Here is a 17,555-nt window from a genome sequence, read left to right on the forward strand (position 1 = left end):
AGGCAGGTGGGGGGGAGTGAACTGGAGTGAGTTTGGGAAAAAGATGAGAGGGGAAAGCTAGGAGAGCCTTTGGTAGTGAAACAGCCACAGTTTTATACAGGGAAGAGTTCAGCATAGTTGATGCCAGAACTCTTATACCAGATACCAGATGCCAGATCATGCTATATTAGGTGTGAGAGGAGCCATCTTAATTCCTGATCTAATGAGACATTCTAGATGGTTGGGAAGGGCCATGGGTGAAGATGGGGAGGAAAAGGAGAGTGAAGAGTCCCTAGATGGAGTAGATGTAGAGTGTGCAGGGGAGGTGATGTTAGGAAGAGGTCCATTGATGAATGTCTTAACCTCTGCTTTAGAAAGCTCCTTTAATAATTTAGTGAAATCCCTTTTCGAGACCCCTCTGTGTGTTGACATAACTTTTGGCAGGAGTTTTGTAATCTCAGAAACAGAAACTGGGATAGCAGCATGTTTGGATTCCTCTGCAGCTCACACTACCAATGGCACCTCTCTAACAGCACTGTATCTCTGACCTTGACATTTGGCGCAGATTGCCTTGTCTGCCTGCACTCTTTTGCCAACTTTATTGCTCTTGTTTCGAGATGACCATCCCTTTTCTGTTAGTACACATGGAAACCAGGTGAGTTCAAGCTTAAGATTGCAAGGGAGCACTGAGAGCAAAATCTCCAAATTACAAAAAGTCTAGGAAAAAAATAGCAAATCATAATCTTCAGCAAGGAGCCAAGAACTAGTTATCACATGAGGAATAACCGACAAACTGGCAAGGAGGAAGAACCAGGTTAATATAGGTAGGACTTTGTTGTAGATAGACCTCAGGTGCATGATCGAGACTGAAGCTGGTGTGAGCTGCTTGACTTCTCCCAGGTAGACAGGGAAACTCCTCCCAAAAAAAAGATCATGACATAGCATTTTCGTTTATCACTTGCTGCATTGGCTTAGCATTTTGGTCTTTACAAAGTTTTGTAAAAGACATAGTATTACTCAGATTTGAGTTGAAAGTAGCAGTTTCACCCGCTTCTCTGAAAGCAACTGTGGGCTGATTACCACTGGAAGTCACTGATAGTGTCCAGTGATGCCCATTTCCTTTTGTCCAGATTTTAAAGCAAATATCTGTAGCTTTAAATTCTTGTCAATAGTTCCAACATTCCAGCATTCAGAGAAAAAATTCCTTTGGTTTCTTGGACATGTTGCTGGTTCATCGGATCGGAAAGACGAAAATCATAACTACACAGAAAAAAAAAAAAAAAAAACACAAAAAAAACCCCTAATGTAGATAAAATAATAGCATGGCTGAAGACAATATATTAAAAAGCGATGAGGTTAGTGAAACCTAATTCTCATACATAAGAGATAACTTTGGAAACACAAGAGCAAATGATCTGCGGACATCTGTCTAAATGCAACAAGATTGGTGTTAGTGAATAAAAACTAAACTTAAGGGCTACACCTAAATGCTGTGCTTAGTTTATTAGTTCATACTGATTATTTTAATTGAAATTCATCAAAAGATTGGATTTTTTATATAGATGAATTTGAGAATAACCCTGACAGTGCAGAAATATTAATATCCTGTGTGCTGAGAAGTGATCCGATTCGTCCTGCTGAGGTGAACTTTATTCAGTGCAGCCCTGAGGGATCAGGTTAGTACCGCGGCTGTGTCCGGAGCTTGTGATGGAACAGAGAGGGGGGGGGCGAGTGGCACGCATGGGGCTTGGGGGGGGGCCTTTATGAGCTCAGGTGACTGTGCGCTGATTTACGTCCTGCGTCAGAAGGCAGTGATGGTTTGACGAGGCATGTGACGAACTGCTGTCAGCATCAGGAGTGATGTATGGAGAGGCCACTGTCCCTGCTGACTCCTGCTTCATTTATTTACTACACAACACATAAATTAGCTTTCATTGCTGGTTGTGTCAAAGCCTGTGTTTTTAGCAAGTTAGTATCAAAATGATATTTTTTATCATATAGTTAAGAACTGTGTGTAATTAAAAATAGTATAATAGTATCATATAATATAATATTTATTTGACAGCAACATTATTTTTATCTGTTTTTGTCTGTTATTTGTTTGCCCCTCTTATCTGTTATTTGATTTTATTTATTTTTTATCTATTGTCAATTTAATACTGTTTAATGAAATGTCAGATGTTTACAAAAACATTTTAATTTCAGTACCACATGTAGAGTAGTATTTTTATCATGACAACAGAAGGAAGGTGCTGCGTGGTTTGGTGCCACTTGTTTGTTAACACTGAATTGTGTGAAGACAAGAGGATCTTAATTAACACAGTGCGGCAGCAGCAGCAGCACCTCAGTGAGCTCTGCTTCAGTTCTTAACGCCTCCACAAAAGCAGTACTGTGTCATCACAGACATATTTATAGCCTTATCAAAGCTGGAAATACACAAACAACAGCGCATGTGTGACTCCGCCTGCGTTCCCACAATCCTTTGTTGCAGTTGACAGATGGTGATAATCAGTATTGTCCCCGGGAGATGAAGAGACGGCCCATTTATTACCCTTCAACATGTTGGTGATGGACGCCCAAGCCAAAGTTCAGTGCTGGGGTTTAAGCTGGAGCATTTTACAGTTTGTGTCTCCACGAGACAGTGGTATATTTTGTACATTTTGGTATGAACCCTATTTTCCTACAGAAACTTGTGCTGCCTTTGTAAAAGAAAAATAAAACAAAACAAAATAAAATAAATAAATACCAAATACAATAAAAAACTTTAAAAAAAAACTCTGGAAACTTCTTTGGTATGTTTGCACCTTTTTGGAGTGAAAGGGCACATCTCGGAGAGAGTAAGAGAGGCATAGGAGATAGCTGTGAATATTTTGAAATAGAATTGTACATAACACATACATACGTCATTTATGTCAAAAACAATGTGTAATTGTAATGTTGCTTTTTATTTGTACTTTTTAGTTTTTTTAAAGTTAGGTGTATGAGTTTCTGTGGGACGTAGGAGGAGGTTAGAGGGTTCATGTCTCTGGATTCTTAAATGGAAATTTTCTGATGAAACATATCACTGGTCGGGTTTCACTGTGCTGCATCGTGTTTCTAATCCCAGCTCAAAACACATATCACTGACAGCACAGCACCAAGGGCACTTCCTGTTCTCTATACACCAACAGACTTTATTCTCATTAAGTCATTGTTTGTGGCAGTGGTCCAGGTGTGATTCTCTGGACAGTGTAGCGCAGAAGTCTAGACATAAAACAACAATATTTAATGTTACATTACATTAGAATGTGTCAGTATACACCAGGGCAGCTGGGACTACAATATTAGTTTAGTGTGGAGTGAATGAATAATGCGCAAAATTATAAAGCGACTTTGAGCTTCTGGAAAAGCGCTTTATAGGACTAAAGCATTATTATCATAGAATCTAAACAAGGTAGTTTATTCTGCCTTTTGCCTCATGTTTATTTGGACACAATCTGGCCTAAAACACTCTTATTTGCTATGGCTAACTTTAATTATATGCTTCATGATTTCTTTCTCATTTCCTGTAGGAGAGCTATTTGAGACATGATACTGACAGCATCAGTGCATGTTGTGCATTGGCTTCTGTATAACTGCAGGAGCTTTATGGTGCCTGTTGTTGTCACCACTTCATCTGGAGCGTCCTGGGTCACAGTGTGCTCACACTGAAGGGATAAAGAGCAAAATAAAAGCTCTTCCTTCCTGCGTCCGTCCCTCTGGTCAATAGTGCAGTTTAACTGTCAGTGGTTTACGGGACGTGCTCACATCATTGGCTCTTATCAGTGACAGTTCCTGCAGTTGTGTGCTCAGCAGTGATTTCTTCTTTAAGGAAAATGATGTCTGACAGTAAAGATGACTTCAGTTCATCCTGTCATCGACAACTCGCTGTGGATGACACAGACTGCAGACTGCAGCACCAATGGGTGAATTACAATCTTATAAGGGTAAATCTGTAAGCAGCAGCGTGTGACAAATGATCCAGTTTGATTTTCTCTCCAGGGAAGAAGGAGGGAAAGACGAGTGAGCATTGGAACTAAATATGTTAAATTCCTTTTTTATCACGTTACCAGTTTTCTTTGCCCATAGTAAGCGCATGATGATAGAAGGAGCAGTGGCTGATGGGACGTGAGTGCCTGAGGCTGCAGCTGCCACAGAACCAACCAATCAGAACGTGCTCAATGTGAGCAGACCTGCCATAATGTAAAACTGCTGCCAAACATTAAAGAAGGAGCCACAAAAGGACAATCGACAATGTTATATGATGATAAATATTTTCTATGCATGTATTTTCATGTTGCCACTTAATTGACACAAAATTGTTAAATGTTGTATTTTTCCCAAATACAATTTAATAAATTTATATAACATTAAATAAAAAAGATTAAGTCATGGCTGTGGGGCTACATACAAGAGTGCAAATAAAGACAGATTATTAATTATTAAAAAAGGCAACATTTAATGTGTGCATTTATTTATTTGTTTGTTGTAAGTGGTGGTGTTTTGTGTTTGGACTGGGGTGGTCATTTTTAAAGTAGTGATGATGGTGATGATTATTATGACGATGATGATGAGGATGATTGTAAGTATGATGATGATGATTGTGAGAATGATGATGATGGTGATGATTGTAAGTATGATGATGATGATTGTGAGAATGATGATGATGGTGATGATTGTCGTGGTGATGAACATTATGATGATTATGATGATGATGATGATAAGGATGATGATGATGGTGGTGATAATTGTCATGGTGATGATGATTGTGAGAATGATGATGATTATGATGATGATGATGATTGTCATGGTGATGGTGGTGATGATGATGATGATGATGACGGTGATAAACACAGTGCTGACAGCTGTCATCATTGGTGACATAATAAAACCCTGTCTATGTTCAGTCTTTGAGCTGAGGCAGACTTTCTGAGGACATGTCAGGCTGATTTGAACCATCAGGGGACACAGTAAGTGCCTGTTAATGCCCCAGTGGAGCCCAGAAGATGGATCCTCTAATCTCTAACTTACCTAAATGAAAGCCTGACTGTGTATGCTCTTCTTGACCCCATTATTTGGTTGTGATAATGCAATATTTTGAATATCTGTGGTGCGCAAAATTTAGAAGATATCTATTTATATTGAAAAACAACAACATAATTTTATTAAATCACTGGATGTTATTGAATCACACACTGCACAACACCCATAGCCAGGAGTGTTTTGGCATAACAGTGATCAGTTAAGTATAATGTAATTTATTACCTTGTCAACCATATTTCTAGAAATATTTATCACACAAATCTAACAAGAATTTCTTGCTACAAAATGCTGAATTTATACCTGCACTTGATTACCAGTATTCACATTGAGTGTATGACCTGGAACTAAAATGTATAACTTTTTCTTGTATTATAATTTCTGTAGGAGGTTTTCTTTGGGGTCTTTTTATCCATGCACTTATGAAAGCCCTCTCTTTTCTTGAGAGATTTACCCAGAAGGCCACAGTGCTCCTTTCCCCACACATCAATAAAAATGCCCTCATCAATAGAGCTCTTCTTCGTCTGGGTCTACTCCCAGTGGCTCTCCTGAGGTTGATGCGTTCTCACCTCCAGTACAAACATCAAGGGCGATATTGACTGAGCTCTGCAGCAGTGGACACCTTCACACTGACAAGACATTTTCTCTGGTATTAGTGTAACATCGGTCACTTTGGGCTGCTCTTTTGGACTTGTGGAAATCTTCACTTTCAGCCCAATCCACTCAACTGGACACTTAAACGATAAAGAATCAACTGAAACAGGATTAAAGCAAGGATGTGGTGTGCCAACAATGCAAGGCCATGGTTACACAACTGTTACAGGTACATTTATACTTTTGGCTGCATTCAGAATTCTGTCAGTTTGAGCAGTTTTATGTCTGTAATGACTACTGTGCCAAAGAGGCCTACAGGTGGTGGGAGACAACCACACCTGTTATGTAATCTTTGAATATATCTGCTCCTTTCATGGTTTTTCAAGACAAGTGGGTTTGTTCAGTATAATTACTGTACCTCTATACCTCTACCATTCTCACCCCATATCATTTTTATTCCAAAATCTCACTTATTTTTCGATGACAGACTACAGGATGTATAGTATATTATGGTATATGTAATAGTCTGTATGCTCTAGTCTTAAAAAATATGTCTTGTAACAGTTATTGAGGTCTCAGTGTGAACAACCTGCTAGTGTAGCCTGCTGTAGACAGTTTGTAGGTATTGTTTTTATTTCTTGGCTGAAACACAAAAGTCCATAGATAGCAGGACTTAAGGCAATACAAAGTCCCAGCACACAGACAAGCCTGGATACTGCCCAGCTTCTTCTAATGGTAGGCATTCTTGTTACCCATTTCTTTCCCATTTATTTGAGCAAAATTGACCATGCTCAAGATATACAGACATATTGTTTAAGCAACTCTTGAGGTCAAAATATGTCAGCTTTGTACAAGCATTTTACTGTCTATAATCCAGAATTGCACATTAGCATGCTAGTTGTTAGCTTAATCATCATGGCAAAACTGCACTGGTAAAAAGCACTTATAAACTCATCACAGTGATAACAGTAATTAGGATGCTTGTAATGTATGAGGTAGTGTCATAGTACACAAGACTGGCCTTGGTCTCTGCTCGGAATCAAGCACATTTAGACTTTGTCTTGGTCTCTATGGTGCTTCGACTCGTTTTTGCTCTCATCTCGAAATCAAGCACGTTTGGACTTGGTCTTGGTCTCGATGGTGCTTGGATTCGGTCTTGGTGTTGATTGTGCTTGGACTCAGTCTTGGTCTCGATGGTGCTTGGATTTGGTCTTGGTCTCGATTGTGCTTAGATTCAGTCTTGGTCTCTATGGTGCTTGGACTAGGTCTTGGTCTCGATGGTGCTTGGATTCGGTCTTGGTGTTGATTGTGCTTGGACTCAGTCTTGGTCTCGATGGTGCTTGGATTTGGTCTTGGTCTCGATTGTGCTTAGATTCAGTCTTGGTCTCTATGGTGCTTGGACTAGGTCTTGGTCTCGATGGTGCTTGGATTCGGTCTTGGTCTCGATGGTCCTTGGACTCGGTCTTGGTCTCGATGGTACTTGGATTCGGTCTTGGTCTCGATGGTCCTTGGACTCGGTCTTGGTCTCGATGGTGCTTGGATTCGGTCTTGGTCTCGATGGTGTTTGGATTCGGTCTTGGTCTCGATTGTGCTTGGACTCGGTCTTGGTCTCGATGGTGTTTGGATTCGGTCTTGGTGTTGATTGTGCTTGGACTCAGTCTTGGTCTCGATGGTGTTTGGACTAGATCTTGGTCTCGATTGTGCTTGGATTCGGTCTTGGTCTCGATTATGCTTGGATTCAGTCTTGGTCTCGATGGTACTTGGACTAGGTCTTGTCACGGGCTCAAGTCTGACACTTGACGAGTACGATTTCATTATGGTCACTGCTATCAGTAATAAACTTGTGGGCTTGTTTGGTTCTCAGCTGTGGTGGTCCAAAAAAGGGGCTCCAGAGTGTTTCAGTACTGTACAGTTTGTTTGAAGCCTAAATTAATGAGATGATATATATGCCACAATGACATACAAATAAATGTAAAAATTACGAAGATGGCCTCAATTTGGTCTCGATGAACCGTGGTCTCACTTTTGTCTCAGTCTCAACCCTCAAAGGTCTTGATCTTGTCTCAGTCTTGGCCTTTAAAATTCATAGTCTTGTCTCGGTCTCAGGACCCTGTGGTCTCAGACAGGACTTGGTCTCGATTAGTGTGGTCTTGACTACAACACAAACGTGAGGTTAGTGAGAAATAACTTTGGACCATTGCAAATCGTTTAAAATGAACTAGTTGTTTTTCACATTTAAGACAGTAAAAATCAGGTACAGCACCATTAACAAATAATTCAATAATATCATAATTAATCATAATTAATCATAATTAATCATAATTAATCATAATTATATGGGCATAAGGAATTATATCTTATAGCCACAATTGTCTTTTCTGCCTCTACAGTATTTTTTTTTTTTTTTTTTTTTTGGACAGTCATATACTCAACCCAACTCAGTGTAGCTCCAGGAATGCCCTTTTGTAGTTGTGTTCAGTGAAAGTTTCTCCCCTAGGGCCATGGGACATTGGCAAATACAGAGGCAGCAGTTCCCTCCATGTCCCTAGATGACAGAAAACATCAACAACAGGGTGAGGAGCCTGGAAACGGCCGTAGGTTTATTTTGACAAAGAAAAGTGAAGTAAAAGAGACTTTCCGCACCTCAGCCCCTGGGGTGTGCAGCAGCAGTGAGTCTGAACTTTGCACAATGCTCAAGTTTACTTTCAATCATATTTATTATTTACCATTGGGTTTTTCACCTGACACATCCACCAACAGTTTGAGGAGTTTTCAGCTGAGCAACAGTTGTTCCTGACAGCCCGCTGATTCTGGCTGTTCAAATAAGCAAATGCACTGAGAACTTCTCTACCTCGTATTGCACCAATCACTGTACTTTTTTTCCCTGTTTTATTCAAAAAAAATTTCAAATTTTGCACTGGCACAAAAAAATAAGCTCGAAAATATGAATTATTATCGTGATAAAATCACTTTGAATGAGGCAGTAAGTACGGGACATGCAGGTTAACCTAACTCAACACATGACACAAATTGGAATAAGCAGAAAAAATAATACAAATTTGAGAAATTAACAATCGTAATAACAATGTCCACAGTGCAGCTGGTGTTAGAGATGCCTCAGCGACTCAGATAAGAGGGTGCTCGTTCTCAGCTTCAAATGCTTGCACTATATTATGGAAAAGGTCAATCCTGCTTTAATGAGTATGTTAATGATATGATTCATTTGTAGAGACCACTTTTTCTGCCCTATAGTGACAGCACTGAGACACAATTCTATGTACAGTATATACTCTCCTTGTTCATGTTTTTTTTTTTTTGTGTGTGTGTGTGTGTGTTTTCTGTCCTTGTTTCTCATCCCTTATACTCCCACCAACTTAAAAGTGCACTTTTGTGATGGTGGTCCACCACACGCTGTCCCCATGGACATGTAATTATCCATTGTTACGCATTAAACTTATCTATCATGCAATTATTCAATTACAGGTGGCCTGTTGCCTAAAGAATACATGGAAAAATATGCATTCTTATTGTGAGCGGGGGTTTTCTCTCCACAAATCTAATCTTTAACCTGGCTTGTTGGCATTAGATTCCATCTCCGTGGAGATAGAAAAGTTAAATGACATTCTATAGAGCAAAGCATTGGCATCATGGAGAGAAAAAGATGGCAAGCCTTCCTTCCAGAAAAGCTACATAGTGCACTTTGAATATTTTGTCCTCATGAAAAGACACCTACACACAGTCACACACATGGATAATGAGACAGTTACTCTCTCATGTTTCCGCTCACATCTATCACTTAAAAGAAACTCAACATACAAAAATAATTACTTATTATGATGACAAGATCTCCATCACAAATGGTAATGCTGCTCCCAGTATTTTATTTAAGCTGTACACTAGTGCAAAGTGCTTTTAAATGTCACCTTTTCTCATCTATATGGACGATTAACTATGCAGAAAGATGCCATTGCAAATATATGAAGAAATACATTTTCTGCTGGTCAACACTTATATGGGAGTTAGTGTCTTTAACCTAGACTACTTTCTCCTGCTTTATCTAGTGTTATAAAATGCTAATATGAAGAGCATCCTCCCTCTGACAGCACTCTTTTGTCCTTTATTGTGACTTTGAAATGTTTTTTTTATGTAAAATAAAATACATCAAATTGACCTCTCACCTAAGTTGCTTAGTAAGTTTAGAGAGTCATAACAACAAGTTCCCAGGCAAAAGGACATGCACATTTTGGTATGTGGTTACTTCAAATTGATACTAGTTATGCAGACTGGAGTAGGATAGATCAGGATGACACCAAAATACAATAGAAGTAGCCTATACCGTATTTTAATATGTTTTGAAGCTGCAAAGTTGTAATTTGCAAAGCAAATTTAAGTCAATTCTGCAGAAAATGTGTCAGTACTTTAACTTAAGTAATAATTTAACTGGGCTACTTTTACTTGTGTTGAAGTAATATTTGACCAGGTGTATCTGCACTTTTATGCAGTAAAAAAGGCAGTTCTAACTTTAAGAGGGATACAAATAAGCTGTAGCAATGTGAATAATAATCTGAGAATCCCCAAAGGTTGTATAATTACTTGCCTTTAACCCATGCACATTTGTTGCATAGTTGATTTACATAATTAGACTAGAGATGGAGATCAAAAATATAAAATGGCAATATCTTGTTTGGAGATGTATATGTAAACTGCAAACTACAAACATTCACAACTGTCACTTGTAACTGTATTAGTACATTTTGACACTTCCCACTCATCTATCTGTGTGCTATCTCTGTAAGCTCAGCCAGACAAAAGCTGTCTAAAAACATGCTTTTGGCCATAGTTCTAAACACAGGCTGTCTGAAAGAGAGGAGCGGAGGAGGAATGACTAAGCTACAGACACATGGGCTGAGAAAATAAGAGACACAAACCAGCATGAGGTGTCAGAGCTGCAGGCCACAACCTGGTCTTGGGTCTGGGAGGGTAAAACCAAATGTACACTGCTAAACTTTGAGCCGGAACTGAGATATGGATTGTCTAAAGTGCTGGGGTCAATTTGAAGTCATAGCTACATAATTTAACAAAACAGCATAACAAAATCTAAAAAACAAAGACTAGTGTAGACGTATAAAAAAATATAACAGTGCTGTTCGGCTACAAATTTACATTAAAGAAAAGAGTGCAGAATAAAAACCTTTCAGTCATATCCACAGCTAAACAGAACCGTTTTGAGCCTGGATTTAAACATAGTCAAAGTAGAGGCCTGTCTCACATCTTCAAGAAAACTGTTCCCCATGTTCCCCTGAAGTCCTCAGAGTGCAAGGTGGTTCAAATAATGATTCAACTACTGGAGAGTTATGTTAAGAGGTCTGGGCAGTTTACTGAAGCACTTGTATTTTTCTGTGTTTAATATTATATGTTGCTGTTAAGACAAAAAAATACACTCTGATTTTGAATTATTAGCCTAGTGACCCTAACCCTAACCCTTTGTGAGAGTTGAAGGTTCTGGAGTCAGGTTTTTGGACCATGTCTGTCTGTAACACGTGATTGAATATGTAGAAGAAGTACACTCTTATCCCTATTCATTCAGAGCAAACTTTTTAACTTTTAGTCCAGCTGGCTCAGTGGAGGAGAATAAAATCCACAGAAAAATGAATCAAACATGTAGGCACTGAATTGTTACAGTATTATGTCTTAAACAGGGTACATTAAGGGTTACACAGTCCCTCCTATTTCGACAGGGGAGCCACCAATCTCCAGTATTGGCTGCTCACAGCACACACCTTTATGTTAAGATGCATTAGACTGACACATGTTAATTTCCTGGAGAGACTGATGTGGCGCTAAAAAAGCCCACAGTAAGTATTAATGATCCGATGCATTGACTTGAATTAGTTCGCAGTGTAGTGCCTGTGTGGGCAGATTTATATTCAGGTGCTGTGTATGAAAAACACAGATGCACACACAGATTTTATTGATCTCAACTCCTCAGGTTTCCTTTTGTGCCATGATTTAGGAGCAGAGTGAGACCTCCTGTCTGGACCTTACACTTCATTGTGAGTGATGTGCAGCTTTTGATGGAGAACTACACATGCCTAAGGCTCTGTGCTGCTGTCGTCATTCAAACAAGAACATACATTTGGAAGCCTGTTTAGTGACATGCTGCTCATACTCACTTATCTGTGAAGTGTAGAACACTGGTGATGAAACATTCAGTTTAACATGTTGTGCTTCCAGTGCCTTTATCACACAGGTAAATGGGTTTAAGCTTTGCTTTCACAGCCTTAAAATATGTTTATTTTTAAAATATTAAATAGTCCTATAAAGAGGTGACTGATTAAAACGCAGAAGAGTTACAGCAAATCTAGACGATCCCTAAAGGTACCCAGTGTCAGGATTTACGCGGGGCATCAGAGGTGACGGGTCACTCACTGTATGCAGTTGTTGCTGCTTCATTCAGACTCAGAGTTTAGAGAGACACTGAGTGATAATGATTTGACCGGTGCGCGGCCGCCGCTGTTGTTTGCAACGATTTATGCTTTTGGAAAAGATGTTGACTTTGTTTTAGTTGTTTGTTTTTCATTGATTTTCTGCAGAGCAGACAAATATTAAACATATGACAACAGGTTTGGAGTTATGCGCGTCAAGAAGAGAACAACAAGACTGCAGCATCGACACGCCCCCAAAGAGAGCGAGTGATGGAGAGGGAGAGAGAGTAACAGAGTAGTGATACAGGCAGCAGCGCGGGCTTCCGCTCTGCAAGGAGCATCACCTGTGTGACTACGGAACGGCAGACTCCTTCTGCGGTCTCTGCAGCTCTGTGGTTCTTGGTCACGTCCCTGTTGTGACCACCGAGGAACAGCGCGTAGAAGAGAGAGACAGCCACCGAAAGCAGCATGTCCGCCCGGCATTTCCACTGTGTCCGGCTTTGGATCCTGAGCTCGTCCTAACACTTACTGGACTTGTTGCTGACCCAGGAAAAGAAGAAAGCGTATAAAGTTTTTATAAAGGAATGTATGTTATGCATTTTGAGTGTTCTCTAAAGTGAATGAGCAGAGGGCTCGTGGCTTTCCTCTGGATGTCTGCTCGTCTCTCGGGTGCTTTGAGTGACCCTCAGCTCTAGTACCATGTCAGCGGGAGTAGCAGCGTGGCTGCCCTTCGCGCGGGCAGCGGCCATCGGCTGGATGCCGGTGGCCAACGCGCCCATGCCCATACCCCCGAAAGAAAGGCAGCGGGGACAGGACGGACTTATCATTCTTAATGTAAGTGGCACTAAGTTTCAAACTTGGAGCGATACTCTAGAGCGCTACCCGGACACGCTGCTGGGCAGCTCTGAGCGGGACTTTTTTTTCCACGAAGAGACAAATGAGTACTTTTTTGACCGCGATCCAGATATTTTTCGCCACATTCTAAACTTCTATCGCACAGGAAAACTGCACTACGCGCGCCAAGAATGTATATCGGCGTACGACGAGGAGCTTTCCTTTTTTGGCATCATCCCGGAGATTATTGGGGATTGCTGCTATGAGGACTACAAGGACCGGCGGCGGGAGAACCAGGAGCGCATACAGGACGATGAGGAGTCGGACCAAGCCAACGATCTCATCTCCGCGGATATGTCTTTTAGGGAGACTATGTGGCGCGCCTTTGAGAACCCACACACAAGCACAATGGCTCTAGTCTTCTACTATGTTACAGGCTTCTTCATCGCAGTGTCAGTGCTGGCCAACGTGGTGGAGACTGTCCCGTGCGGGACAATGCCCAACCGCGTAAAGGTTGTGTCCTGCGGTGAGCGCTATGAGCTGGCTTTCTTCTGCCTGGACACCGCGTGCGTCATGATCTTTACTGTGGAGTACCTGCTGCGTCTGATGGCCGCACCCAGCCGCTACAAGTTTGTCAAAAGCGTGATGAGTATTATTGACGTGGTGGCCATCATGCCCTATTACATTGGCCTTGTCATGACGGACAATGAGGACGTAAGTGGCGCCTTTGTCACCCTGCGTGTCTTCAGGGTGTTCCGGATTTTTAAATTCTCGCGGCACTCGGCGGGTCTGCGCATCTTGGGTTATACACTTAAGAGTTGTGCCTCAGAATTGGGCTTCCTGCTCTTTTCTCTCACTATGGCCATCATCATCTTCGCCACTGTCATGTTTTATGCGGAGAAGGGCTCCAGCGGCAGCAAGTTTACCAGCATCCCCGCGGCTTTCTGGTACACCATCGTCACCATGACGACCCTAGGGTGAGTCCTGGCGCGTGCGTGCGCGTGTCTGTGTGTGAGGGGCTTGTTTGAGTGGCTCTTACCTGTTGGTAATGTTTTTAAATGCTCTTTATACCTGCCCCTGTCCATGGTGCTGAAGCTGAAGTTACGCTTTTACCCAAGTCTGTTCTCAGAACAGAATCTGGAAAACTTCACTGCCACATCAAGCTAAATATTTAAAAATATAGTAGCATTGAGTATACTTAACTATATTTTGTTTGTGCTATAACTGATCAGTTATTATGAAGTAGTGTGTTATGTACATGTGCTCTGTGGCATGTTACTTTTGGTAATATTTTTTAATTCCATGTTTTCCTCTGTCCATAGTGCTAAACAGTTACAGAAAAACTAAGTTGTTTTTTACCTAAATTTGTCCAAATTGAACTACCAGAATGTTTTCATAATATTAAGTACTGTATACAATTAAACAATAATTTAGCAAGATTTTATTTACGTAATTCAAGTTAACGTTTTTCTCCTTATTTACACTTTATTTTTGGCTACGTACTTGCACTGAATTGTTCAGTTTTATGTCAACATAGAAAAGGCTGAGTGAGCCAAGAACATTTATCTATATCTAATTGATTAGAGAAGCGTAATTATGGGCAGTCTGTTAGAGGAAAAGTTCTAGTTACAGGAGTGTAATCAGTCTGTGTCTGACCTGTGCCCATTGGCAGCAGTAGGTCATGTGACTTAATAATACATGTGTGACAGAGCTGTCTGCTGCAACTGAAATCAGACACTCCAAACAAGTACCACACACACACATAAGCACACACTATATATAACTTCATATTGTGTTTATGTGGATAAATACAATCAATGCAAAGAGAAGTTCAAAACCAATAATAACCGATCATAGACATATTTTATTTAATGTAAATTTAGACACAAACGTAGTACCCTTATGCCTCTGTGGGTTGGTTGTTTCTATTAGATGACTCAAATTTAATTAATTCATTAGCAGGCTAACAGCTCTCACGCTCATATGCTCGCCTTAGTGTTTCTTTTTGTAATGAAGCCACCTACAGGGGCAACCAAGTGGAAAAGATGGTATCTGCGGGCAAAATCACATCCCCCCAGATGTTACTAGTGTTTAATTTGAAAATGGGCATTTTAATGGGGCTGTGATTGCAGGAAGACATTTAGGAAAAGTGGAAAAGCACTCGTTATTAGTAGATTCACACATTTTGAGCGATTGTACAAAGTGTGAGAGTGAGCGCAAGAAGGAGGGACTAACACTCACACTGTCTCTGAGGCGGCAAGAGTTGGAGAAATGCCACACATTAAACACACTCTACTAATTAACCTAAATTAACCTTTGATTAGCTTGCTTCAAAAACTCATTTCCACTTCATTCTCATATATTTGTATTACCCACAAACATTTATACCTCGCAATGCTACAGCAGCAGCTAATTTGGCTCTGTGTGTACTTAAGTGGCAATAGTGTTGTGGTTAAAACAGTAAAAAGCTTAACAAGCATTACCAAAGCTTTAGCAAATGGAAAGGATCAAGTAGAAACAGCCTCCTGGTAAATCAGTTTGATGCTACAGACACAGCTGTCCTAAGGTTTTGCTTCAACTAGATAATATAATTGAAGCATAACTTGTTTTAATCTGGAACATCAGTCCAAAGGAAGACTGCAGGCATTAGTTGTGTTGTTGAGCTGTTTTCTTTCTACCACTGTAAAGGCTGTAAGGAATCAGTTAAAACATGGCCCAAACATTGGCTGTGAAGAGAAAAAAATCTCTCAAAGAAAACTTTATACTTTACTTTAGATTGAAAATACAACCACTTTTATGTAATCCAGTCTTTAGAGGATCTGTTTTCCCTTTTGTGCCGCTCTTTTCCTCCTGTAGGTTGGTTGATCTCGTCTTTAGAAATGAATGAAGTGTGCCGGAGTGTGCGTGCATTGATCAGAGCAGGCTGTGAATATCAATGACAGCTGATAAACACACAGCTGCACACACGCACACATTCAGCTCCAGGAAACAGACTGCCTGTTATTTAAAGATAAATTCTCCTTGGAGATCAGAGTCTGCGTTGGGAGTTTCTGCTCTTCTCTTTGTATTAGTCTGGAAGCAAAGCATTGTGGGACATAGATCAGCAGCATCAGCACAACGTAAGACTATGAGCTCCAGGGTTTGATAATGTGACACAAATATGGATGGCTTTATGTTGTCAGGTTCTTTGTGGGAACCCTGTTCAACACTGAGCTTTTGGAATAAATATAGTGCTCACATTCTCTATTCAAATACATGAGTGCTAAAAAGGACTATAAACCAAAGCTCTCAAAATGTTACGCAATGAAAATGCATGTACCCCTGAAATATCCATATGCAGATTCTAGTTTTGATTTAATATTATTTAATCTGGGATATTTTAAAATCATTTTCTTTTATCACTTGTAAGAATAACCTGGTTTGTGATGGCAAGGACAGCAGCACTCGTGTTAAACCACTCGTGTCAGGTTTCTACTTAAGAAATCCTTTAATATTTACAATCACTACTTGTTCATTCTTAACTTCACTTCAACAAGGAATCAGCTGTTTTTTGTTTGGATTGTTTTATAAATAATTTCAGTATAGGTTATAATTGAACAGTTTGTGAATTTTACTGTAACTGATAGTTATAGTAGCTAGTGAGTTATTCTACATTTATTCTTAATTACTTCATGCATATAAGAAAACATACCATTAAGGTCAGCTCCTGTCTTTGTACTCCCAGCAGGTGCTTTTCTTTCCTGACCACACACAATGCATTTTTAACGTCCCATTGTGTCCTCATAACATGCTGTCAACAGATGTTAGACCCCCACCTTAAGACCCTGTCCCCCTGAAAACCTGGGCCTCCTGTTGCTGCCAGAGCAGCTCAGGTTTCTGGTGCAGGACGTGTGACCTGATCTTAGCTCAGTGGACCGTGAGGGGATCATCTATCTGCACCTGTCTGCACCTGCCGCACACGTGATCCCCGCCCTGCCACACCCTGCACTGGGAGTCTGTGCTGCTCCACACCTGGACTGCAACATAAGGAACACATGAAAGGTGTCGACAAGAACACCCCTCCAACACGTGAGACACACGTGTTACACACGTGTTACACAATGTGACTCAGTGAGTCTCAAACACATTGAGGCTAAAGAGAGAGACAATTATTACAGGGTCAATATGACAAAAAGAAATCACAGACTTTTTTCATTCATAGTGATCGGTCTCTGGCTTTCAGTATTTATTTCATTAACTATTTAACACAAAAAATATTTCACAATTTAAAAAAAAACAAAAAAGAAAAAAAACTAGCTAATCATTGACAAAGATGTCTGAGTCATATTTGCCCAGCCCACCTGACAGGACCCCCCATAATATCTGACATATGAACTTTCTCCTATTCCCCAACAGTACTCTTTTGTGCATGGTACTACAAGAATGTAATATATTTGGAACTAATAATTCAAATTGTTAATTCATAGTACCAATTAATAATAATGTAATTGTACTTTACATTGTGGCAACTTTTAGGACTTTTAGGATTTCTTACAAGCTGTCTTGTCTGTTTAAGAAGTTGAAGGTTATTTTATAATCTAATAATGTAATGTAACACAGACTTTTTAATGATCACTTTTGCATATCCTGGTTACAAAAATTATAAGTACACAATTACTTGTTGCA

General features: G+C 40.2%; 2 protein-coding genes across 5 annotated transcripts in view; one reads left to right on the plus strand and one right to left on the minus strand.

The window, feature by feature from the left end:
* The window catches only part of eps8a (epidermal growth factor receptor pathway substrate 8a), a 180,889-nt gene that overhangs the window by 122,597 nt on the left and 40,737 nt on the right, over positions 1-17,555 (minus strand). The gene's annotated exons all lie outside the window — the stretch shown is intronic.
* kcnd2 (potassium voltage-gated channel, Shal-related subfamily, member 2) overlaps positions 12,756-17,555 on the plus strand; it is a 37,541-nt gene continuing 32,741 nt past the window's right edge. For all 4 annotated transcript variants that reach the window (XM_055231789.1, XM_055231790.1, XM_033989816.2 and 1 more), the window contains exon 1: positions 12,756-13,867. In XM_055231789.1, coding sequence (XP_055087764.1) covers positions 12,756-13,867 — 1,112 coding nt within the window. The remainder of the gene's footprint in view (positions 13,868-17,555) is intronic.

This window comes from Periophthalmus magnuspinnatus, chromosome 23 (genome assembly GCF_009829125.3).
Source record: "Periophthalmus magnuspinnatus isolate fPerMag1 chromosome 23, fPerMag1.2.pri, whole genome shotgun sequence".
Lineage (NCBI taxonomy): Eukaryota > Metazoa > Chordata > Actinopteri > Gobiiformes > Gobiidae > Periophthalmus > Periophthalmus magnuspinnatus.